Here is an 11,418-nt window from a genome sequence, read left to right on the forward strand (position 1 = left end):
CGCATCTTTTTAAATTTAAGAAACTTAAATATTTTTTTGAAATTTAGAGAATCACTCCCGTCTTCATCCCAAGTTTAAAAATAAAAACATAACCAAGTCTGATACTTTTAAATTAAAATTTGAGAAATAATTGAATGCATTTGATCATATTTTAATTTAATTTGATGGGTATGATACAAAAAATAAATATATATTGTGACCACTACTTAAAAAACAAGGAATCTCTGTGTATCAAAACTGCTTACTTACTGAATCAGCCATCTTAATACCATAAAGGTTTTTGTTTTCCTTCTCCTGTTTTCCTGTCACTTTCATAACCTTTTTGCATTTTTTCCATACTTTCTTATGTCGACAACGTGTGTGAACAACGTCAAATACATGTTTTGCTGTTTTTTTTATTAGATGTTAATTTGGAAGGTTATGGTTAATGACAGATCATAGGTGTCAGAGTCTTATCTTAATTATATCTATTAAATAAATAAATTTTAAATTTAATTTAATTTTATAAAATTAATTTAAAAAGTGAATTTATATATTACTAATTTTTATTATTTTTAGTTAATATTAGATCTGTAACACATTTTCTTATTCTGATATGCTGTCAACAGATACATAAGATTATATACTTTTGACGATAAAATAAATAATTTGATAGGTCCAATAAATTTGTGTTAAGATAAATTTTAAATAATTTTAATATTAAAAACTACGTAAAAGGTAAAATATTTTGTATTTTATTGTAAAGTATTCCTTAATGAAAAAATTATATGTTGTTATGTATTCTTTATTTACATGCAAAATAAAAAATAAAAAAAATTTAATCTGTGAAATGATTAGTGAAAATCCCATAACCGTGGTGATTAATGATTGGTAGAAATTGAAAGTTGAATGTAGAAATTTGGTGTGAGCTCACACTCTTTGACCACGTGATGGCCGTCAAGAGAGAGTATCTAAACGCTTTCTGATGTCCCAAATGCAATCATTTGCAATTTCATTTCCAAAAAAATTTAAGAGCATAAGTCACGGGTGGTTTTGAAATGATCTTTTTTTATATATTTATAAAATTTAAAGTTGAAAATCTAGGTAGGTATGTTTGATTTTTTTTTTAAATTATTATTTTAAATTAATATTTATTATTTTAAGTTAATATGTATTAAATCAAATTTAAAGTTAACTTATATTATGTTTAATTAATACTATTAAAAAATCATTATATAAAAATTAAGTTAAAAAAAATTTAATTATTATATTGACTAAAATTAGATACTATTTTAAAAATTAAAAAATTTACTGTATCTAAATTAATTTTTATTAATAAGTAGTTTTTAAATTAGTATATAATAATAGAAACTATTAATCAATAATAAAAACTAATAAATTTTTTAATTTTTAAAATATTATCTAATTTAGTCAATATAATAAATAATTATTTTTATTTAAAATTGAGTTTTATTTAGTAATTTTTTTAATATAAAATATAAAATTTAGTATTTAATATTAGTGAATAATGTTGGTTAGATGTTGTCTTCTTATTGCCATTGTCACCACATCGACACCTTGCACTTCAAAATTGAAGTTGATGTATTTGTTGTTCTAAATTTTTAAAGATTGTTTTACATTATTGCTTTTAATTACATGCCCTTATTTAAATTTTATTTCGATCATATTTCTTGTATAAATTATTGAATGCATTGGTGAGTTTCTGACACCTTGACAAATTAAATTGTTTTATTTTTTTGAAGTTCATATTTTAGTATTTATATTGCCAAAATTATAAAAAACATAAACTTCAAATTATAAATCTCAAAATTTACGAGTTTATTTAGGTTAAATAAAGATTATGTGTAATAATATAATTAATTATACACTAATTTATTGAATGCATAAATTTAGTTTGTTTTATTTAATATTGAATGGATAAATTAGTTTTCTATTGCATATTGAACATTTATTTGAGATTTGTGTTGGAGATTTCACATCGACTAGAGATTATAGTATCTCATGAGCCGATTTTATGGATTTGAGTTAAGCTTAAAGTCCACATCGTAATATGGTATCAGAGTCATTTCAAGTCTATCATTTCGAGTGTTTGAGCTTATCAAGCCACCCACAAACCTCAACCATGAACCAGCTTTATAGGGTTGAGTTAGACTTTAAAATTCACTTCGTAATAAGATTTAATATAAAATTACATTAGATTAATTAATATGGGTAAGTTATTTTATCAATTTCTACACTATATTAATCAATCTAAATAATATTATAATAGTTTATACACCTTGTTTTTTAATTTTAATTTTCACTTATAGATTTTATGTTTTAAAATTCTTGACATATGAAATTGCAATACCTTTTATGTACTTCATTTCGTTGCCATATTTTAATTTAGTTAAAACATCATATAGACATCTTAAACTTGACATTGTGAGTGATAAAACGCAATAATGTGAAGTTGTAAAAGTAAGACAATTGAACATTTTCATGTGAAAATTCACCAATTTTTTCTTACAAAACTTGTTAATTGTTTGAAAAAATAGGCAAAGTAGGTTTATAAAATTGATGAGTTGAAATGAAAGTCAAAGTCTTGGAAAGAGACCAAAGTTAGAAAGTTTGTGTGGCAACAACCAAACACACGTCGGCCATGGAAACTCAAACCACATTGGCTACTTTGTTTGGTTTCATTAATATGAATATGAAATTTTTTTGCTTCTTCATTATCCCAAAAAATTGGAAGACATTGACTTACAAACGTTCTAGGTATGAAAGAAATAATACATACTTCAAAAAAAACTATGTCATTGTCTTGGTGTAAATATTTTCATTTTATAATATTTTTTTTTAATTTAAATTTAGATTTGGATATTTGTAGTAAAAATATTTATTAAAATAAATATTACCAATTTTTTTTACGTGATAAACGAATTTTTAGTAAGTATTAAAATGTTAAAATATTTTATATTTATTGACCTGTGTTATAATATTTTAATATAATTTATGTTGGTAAACTCAAGATGTTTAAAATTTGGATTATAAATAAAAATCAATTTTGATTATAGTACACAGATAACAAATATATATTTAATTTTTAATAAATTGATGTATTTTATTATATATTAAAATTGTAATATGTTGAAATAGTTAAAAACTTATTACAATTTGAGATGTGGAAGGTTAAGCAAGTTGAGGGTGACATTGATATTATTCCAATCTAAACCCTAAATTCACATGTTTTACTAAAAAAAAATGTTGGTTCTTATCCATGTTGCTTTCTACGAGGGCAAAGAGATGAAACTACAATAAATGTTGTGTCTTTCTTTGCACCTCTCCGAGGGAAAGCTGTTCTTATCCATTATTTTGTCTTTTCATGAAGGAGTTGACATTCAAATTTTATTTAAGCTTTTTATAGTTCCTTGCAACACGAGAAAATAATAAATGGAGTTAGGTTAATTAAGTCAAACTAAGACCACTAATTAACTATAATTCCCTGGCTTTTACGTAACTCTTTCAGATGGAGAAAAAAAAACATTTTTTTACATAATTGAGAGATAATATTAATAGAGTAAGAAATTATTTTAGCTTAATTGTATTTTTTTTTATTAGATATTCTAAGAATGTTCTTAGAGAACTATTAAGATCACTCTTCTTTTATCTTTATCGGTCGGTCGTACTGTACTCCAACTTTCCTCCTTGTTTGCTCCTTCCTCCTCTCTACTCGTCGCACCTTTCGGTCTTCTTGTAACACCGACTCGGATGATACCTGCAGAAGGCACTCCGGCCTTAGGTCAGTAAAGGTATTCAATGCTCGGTTGTCAGAGCACGATATATGATGACATATCTGAATCTTAGAATATGTGTTATTTATATTACCTTTAGTAGACTTTCCTTATTGTGCCACATTAGAGAGTTTAGAGATACATTACCTAACTCTTAATTGCGGATTAGTTTTACTAACTCTGATTAAATGTAACTGGGTCTGAGGTATCGATCGGCCCATTGAGGTGGACCATGATATCGATAAGTCCATTAATAAAGATCGAGACATGTAATCAATCGTACCACTCTCATGGGTACAAGGGTATAGTTTAATTTTAATTTGTTACTTTTTATTTTATTTGTGTCAATTGGATATTTTATGTAACATAATTGTAAGTAACTTTAGTTTTTAAAATTTTAATGACTGAAACTATGTAACTTAAATTATTTTGTGGAGTAGAATATATTGATATGATATTGATGGAATCAGTTTACTCACTTCAAACTTAAAGACTAAATTTGTACATTTGTTATTCATGAATGATCTAATTGGTATAATTAAAATTTTATAAATTAAAATCAAACAGTTTTAATTAGACTATTTTTAATTAAACTATTTAATAGATTATTTCACTTTAAGTATAATTAGAAACAACTTATATTTTAAGTCATAAATATTATCTACTAACTTGAAATCATCAAATGAAATTCTTTTCATTAATGATAAATTTTTATTATTCCAATTTCTTCATAGGAAAAATATATAATTCTATTTTATTTGTTAGATTAAATTATACAAAAAATTCATTTATACAAATATTATCTACTTATATTTGATTTGGTCTCATATTAAAAAAAACACAAAGTAGTCTTTTTTATTTTATATTATAATTTTTCTATTTTAGAAGTAACTTAATTAACTCAAAATTTAACTATAACTTAATTTATCTTGATAATTAATTCACTATAAATCAAATCATTTATCAATATCTTGTTTTTATCTAAACTCCTATAATTAATGAAACTTCTAAAATATTTTTTTTTGTCAATTATGTTTTTTAATCAACTCATCACATTGACTCTAATATCGATTATAAATTCACGTTGACCTAATAAAAGTTATATCAAAATACAATCTCAGTTAACTTTCATCACAAAACAATTAGTGCAACTAATAAAAAAAAATTCTGTTAAGAATGAAATAAATTTGATTTTAACATAACCCAATTGAAGTGAATTCCCAACAAAGTTAGAAAATTAAGTTACAAAGGAACACTTTAAACCACTTTAAGAATATAAAGAACCAAAATAAAAAAAATATATTAAAAAAATAAAAAAACTATTTATATAATTTACCCTATTAAATTGTGTGAGAGTTTGGTGTTTTTTGGAGCTGGAAACTTAAAAACACCTTACTCAGAGGTTTTTGTCTTCTTATCCTTTTTTCATTGAACATAGGCTTCTCAAACTCTGTGGTCCCAACTCAATTGCCTCATTCACTTTCTTTTATCATAAAATGTCAATTTTCACATATAAATAAATACCAGCCACCATTGGAACAGTCTACTTAACTCAGATAAAGATCAATATTTAATTCATACACATTTCTCAATGTATAATATTTCTAGGTAAAATATCATTTAGTGCCTTTATTTTTTGTTAAAATTAATCTTAGTTTTTATGTTTTTTCCACCTTAATTTTATACAACAATTGCTAAATTTCATCCCTTATCCTAACATTACACGATTAATACAAAAAAAAAAGAATGAAAACAATAAAAGGTCAAATTTTTTTTCAAAGTTTCGAAATTTTTTAAATTTGTTGTTGTCTTTCTAATTAGAATTAGTTAGCTTTTAGCTCTTAAAATGATTATGCTTAACATTTAAAAAAAAAACATGAAAGACAGAAACCGAATTTGCAATTTTTAGAGGAACAAAAATTATTTTTTCTAAAAATTCACCATTTTTAAAATATAAGGACAATATATATAGAGAGAGAGAAAGAGAGGAATACAAATTATTTAATAAAAACCATCAGTTTTAACCAAATATTAACATACTTTAAGCATATTTTATCAAATATTTTACTTATTTTTTTAATATTATAATCTGAAACTTTCTCTATTTCTTTTTTAGTGTCATAGCTTTGGAAAGAAATATTTGTTTTATTTATCATTTTCAAATTTGAAAATAACATCAATTTCTCTTTTTCTTAATGGCAGTAGTATACACTCTTACATTTCATATACTTTTTAATATCATGAAAATGAAAAGAAAGAAACAAATATTGTGCAATAAGAATGAAAAAAAAATTAAAACATTCTTTAATTATTTTATTATAATTAAAAACTTTATTATATTTTTATTTGTAGACAAAACCTTTTAACAAGGTAAAGGAACAACGACTTGGAATCTTTTCTTTGCTTTCTACATTCTAGGATGTAATAAAGAGGTCATATTTCTTGGTCCATATTTATATATATAAAATCTTAATAATGTCTTGAATCTGAATACAAGGTACTATACAACCCATAGTTTTCAAAAACAAAAACCCTACCATTTTTTTTTAACTTATCCTAAGAATTCTACACATTTTTCCCTTTGACTAGTAATTTCAATGAAAATTATTTTTCTAATCAACAGTGCAGTTCCAGATATGACCCACATATAATTTCTTTCACAATCCATAGAATAATATCTTTTTGAGGATAACCAACACTATTTGAAAAGCAACTTCCTGTGGTAATCTGTGATGAGTTCTTCACGAAAAGGACCATTATAAAATAAACAAAAAATGTTTAGGGATAATGCATGAACATGAGAATTATGTAAAGTAAAAGTTGGTGTCCTTTCCTGCAACCAAAGAACACCAACCACACAGTTTCTCTAATGCTTACACAAAGGTCGCTTGATCCTTAAGCAAATCATCACTAATCACATTTTCATTCTTTTTCATCTGTTAGAAAGTTACTATGTTCCACCAGAGATGTCTTTATTAGTTGTTTATTATTTGAGTTTCTTCATGTTTTTTATTTGTCTAAAAAGACTTAAGCAGAAGAATCAAAAGATACATATATAAAGGTGACGTGACACTGCATGCTTCTGTAAATCAGTACTTAAATGTCTTTGGTTTGTTTAATTTTATGTAATTATCCACTTTCACTATTCAATATGCAAAGCCAAAGTTAGATCCCAAGACAGATTTTGATTATTTCTTGTTCAGAGAGTTTAGTGGTCAACGGCAAGAGAATGAAAAATCATGGTTGCAATGGACCCCCTTGTGTCATCAAGGTATAATCGTTATATTGTGGAATCATGAGGGTGCTTACTACAAGAAACTGCATAAATATGTCACAGTTGCAAGACAAAATAATAATCTTCGTTTTCTACTCTCACAACTCTTTACTTTCTTCCTCTTCTCATCTGTGTTCGTGTGTATGCTTTTTGAGTTCAGAGCCAGACTCAAGGAGCTGAAGGACCTGAGCCTTGGATTTGAATCTGGAAAATTTGATGTATGCCCTTTATTGCTTTTCAAGATTTTCTGCTCTTTCTAGTCCCAAAAACTACTTTGATTGCAGTAGGAACATAATTCAAGAAAAATTCTCAGCTGAAAAGTTGTGTCTCGTTTTTAACTATTGGTAGATTTTAGCTCTTGAAAAGGGTTGAGCATGTAGTTAGAATTTCCCTTTGGAAGCATAATCTTTTGGCATAGTAGCCTCACTGAGGTATGTATGAATTATAGATGATCATTTTCTTTTCTTTTTCAGTGATTTTCAGGTGATTGCAAAAGATATTGCAAAGATGAGTGTTATGTATAGTCCTGTTCTCAAGTACTCAGATGTGGAGCATCGGCTAATGAAAAACCAAGAAATGGATTCAAGTATTGGAAATCCACAACAATACTGTCACCAACCCAATTCTGGACTACAGAGGTATTGTTCTGCTCCAAGCTCATTGCTGGCAAGCCTAATTGACAACAATATTCATGACTGTTTCAACGAGGAATCTTTCACAAGTGAGATTCATCAACATTATCCTCCATCCACAAGTTCAGAAATGGACACCATGTTGTCCAAATTGCTACCATCCAACAATGGATGGAGCAATTCAGAAGCTTTGCAAGAATTTGGAAGCAAGCCTGTAAAGCAGGAAATAGGGGAATCTGTTCCACAAGGACCACCACAACAGAATGAATATTCTTATGGTGGCTCTCAGTTAATTTACCAATCACAGCAAATTCAAGGCTTGCCAAATGGTTCTTCCAGTGCTTTTGGTAGCTCTTTTGGTGTGGTTAACTCCATGGCCTCAGAGAACCCCATTCAACCTAAATTGGGTGCCAGGAATTGCTCCAATCTCTTCAGGCAAAAGAGTTCCCCTGCAGGATTTTTCTCCATTCAAAATGGTATGCATTTTTTTCTTGTTTGCTACCGTTTCTTTTATAGTCTATGGTTTTCCTTTTATGGTTTTAACACCATATGTTGTTGAAATGTTCAGAATTAACTAAACCTTGCAAAATACTTATTGTCAAAATCAGATCCCTCTTTCCTTATTGGGAGTTAGTTCTTTATATTATCCTTGCAGAGAATGGGAACCAGATGAGAGATAAAAAGGTAGGAATATGTGAGAAGTTAATCTTAATCATAAAATCAAATTAAACAGCCAAAAAGAGATTAAAGTAAATTATTAAAAATGTTCCATGTATACAGATATATGCATAAGAAGCTGCATGATAGTAAACAAGACATTAGTTTTAGTGTAACGAATTATATATACTTTTCTGTTTCTTGTAGATCTTGCAGCATTGAGAGAAGTAGGTGCCTTTAAAGCCAATGATGTTTCAAATGGACAGGCTACTACATCATCTAGTGGGTTGAGCAGTTCTCTTGCTTTCTCATCTAGGCCATCTTCATGCCTCAAACATATGCCACAAATTGCTGAAAATGGAAATGAAAGCCTTGAAGAAAATTGTGACCAGAGTAGGATCCTAGCTAATGAAGATGGTAACTCAAAGTTCTGCATACCTAGCTTCACCAGTGAAATCTGGGAAAGTTCTTCATTCAATGCCCCCAAAACAGAAAGTGATGACGAAATCATGTTTTCCACTTCAAATGGTTTGGAATCTCAGGTACATAACAAAGTTTGTGGATATACTTTCAACCAAATGAACTTTGAACTTTTTTCCACTGTTTTGATCACTGAATATTGTTGTCATCATCCTCAGGAATCAGACTTTGGCTATCAAAATCTTGGTTTGACCCACCATCAGAGCCTACCTAGCTCTTCTACTAAGATGTCATCCATACAGAGGTTTCTTGAAATTCAAGGTTCTGTTCCTTGTAAAATTCGAGCCAAAAGAGGTTTTGCCACTCACCCAAGAAGCATTGCAGAGAGGGTAAAATTCTATAACTTCTAGCAATTATAAATCTCCACTCAATTTGTCACTTTTCATATTAACAAGACCATGCAACTTAGCTGTTTCTTATTTGTTATCCTCAAAGGTAAGAAGAACAAGAATTAGTGAAAGAATCAAGAAATTACAAGACCTTTTCCCAAAGTCAGAAAAGGTAATTTAACTCTCACAACAAGAACATCACATATTGATTTTGTTTCACTTCCTCTTTGAAAATTGATGTTAACTTGACACTTCTTTCACATGGCAGCAAACAAGCACAGCAGACATGTTAGATTTGGCAGTTGAGTACATCAAGGACCTTCGGCAACAAGTTAAGGTACTAAAGAATTACAAAATCTTTCCATAAATCCTGAAGAGAGTAATGAACACATTGAACTCCACCAAACTTACACTGTCTAACTAAGTTTCATTCTTCTCATGCAGGTTCTCTCAGATTGCAAGGCAAAGTGCAAATGTACAAGTAATGAGAAGCATTCCTCTAGAACTTGTGCCTGATTTATTCAAATGTAGATAGCAAAATTATGGATTTTAGTGTGCCAAAGTTAGCCATTGTAACCATATAAAATAATGCTGACATTTACCTGGTGTGAGTTTAGATCCAGGTGAATATTTTTCACTTCTGATTTTCATTTCTTTCACCCCTTCATAGTTTGATTTAGAACCAGAAAGTCTTAGCATGTTTGGCAGAAATCTTGCACCTCTTCATTTTTACCTATAAGATATGTTCTATTGGATTACTGATCGAGTTTTGTAACACAAAGTTCAATACAAAGTTCAATACTGAATTCTATGTGGAAATTGCTTTTGAAACTACAAATTATGATCTTCTCTAAGTATTTTTTCTGACTCCAACACAGTATCTTCTTCACTAGAAAACACACCACCTGTGGGACCAGAAAACAAGAAGAATTATTGAACTGTTCAAATAGAAAGAGAAGAAGATTTCAAACATAGGAGCTAGGAGTCACTCATGGAAGAGAAAACCAAATTGACTTTTATTATTTAATTTTTATTTTTAATTTATGCATAAATTAATTTTAACTCTGAACAATTTTTCTTTTCTAAAAGTGGTTGAATCCAAACATTCCCAAGAGATTACCAACAAAAATGTCTATAATTATTGTTTAAACTTCCACTTTCTTTGATTTCTCAAATTAATAGAATTAGGCAATTATACTAGGAATATATCTTAGGCAATAATTACTCAAAAAATAATAACTAATAATTTTTTTTCAATTTGAACAGTCTTGTGTGATGCTCTTGCTAAACAATCAGAGGTATTTCAATGTTTCTGACACAATTGGAAAACTGCTAATTTATTTTAAGAATTTGATTTTCGTGTGTTATTATTGCTTTTTTTAACACTGTATATTAATTATAAATTATTATAACTATATTTTCAAAATAATTATTGTAAAAAATACTTTATAATTAATTATTTTTTGTTTTCAATATAATAATTAATTATTTTTTGTTTTCAATATAATAATTAATTATTTTTTGTTTTCAATATAATAATTAATTATTTTTTGTTTTTAAAATTAACTTTTATTTAATAATTTTTTTAGTGAAACTTTATTAAAATGTTTAAATTAAATTCTAATATACTGACATCTGAAAAAGCCGTCATAATAGTTTCCTACAAGTTGAAACCATTTCTTTAGAGAGAGAAAAAAATCTTAATTTATTTTCCAGAATTAAAGTTTTGAACAATGATATTGCATAATATGTTAAAAGTATTTGTCGTATTTGTATCCTTATGGAATGATAAGAAATAAAAGAAACAGAAATTGCAATTCAATTAACATTTATTGAAGAGAAACTCAGAGATCTACATAGCTTTTTTTCTAATAATAATAATAATATAAAAAGGTAAAAGAATGACATTATCCTTTTTATTTTTAATTACTCTAATTTTTTTAACCTTACATCTGGATTTTACTTTATATTTTTTTAGAATGGAAAGTTTCAAAGATATTTGATTGTAATGAAGTGTTGAATGAGTTAAAGTTAAGGATGAAAATAAGTGAAGTTAATGACTGAATAGATTCTATAGACAATGCACACTTTTTCAACAAACACAAGGTCAATATGAAACTCTAAATGGTTTTAAAAGTCTTTTAAAGTATAATAAATCAATTGATCTATTTAAATAAACATACATTATTATTATTATTATTATTATTATTATTAAACTTAAATATGTTTAAGGTTTTATATGACTTGTTTAGGTTTCGTTCTTATGGAAAAAC

At 27.2% G+C, this 11,418-nt stretch overlaps 1 protein-coding gene across 1 annotated transcript; it reads left to right on the top strand.

Annotated features, from left to right (window-relative positions):
- Window positions 1-6,509: 6,509 nt before the first annotated feature.
- On the top strand, window positions 6,510-9,983 carry LOC137834881 (transcription factor bHLH130-like). The gene is made up of 7 exons (XM_068643109.1): window positions 6,510-7,265; window positions 7,521-8,155; window positions 8,544-8,878; window positions 8,975-9,145; window positions 9,252-9,317; window positions 9,414-9,482; window positions 9,590-9,983. Exons 2-7 carry the CDS (start codon window positions 7,555-7,557, stop codon window positions 9,659-9,661), a joined length of 1,314 nt encoding a protein of 437 aa, XP_068499210.1. The 5' UTR covers window positions 6,510-7,265; window positions 7,521-7,554; the 3' UTR covers window positions 9,662-9,983.
- The last annotated feature ends 1,435 nt before the right edge of the window (window positions 9,984-11,418 follow it).

This window comes from Phaseolus vulgaris, chromosome 5 (genome assembly GCF_000499845.2).
Source record: "Phaseolus vulgaris cultivar G19833 chromosome 5, P. vulgaris v2.0, whole genome shotgun sequence".
Classification (NCBI taxonomy): domain Eukaryota; kingdom Viridiplantae; phylum Streptophyta; class Magnoliopsida; order Fabales; family Fabaceae; genus Phaseolus; species Phaseolus vulgaris.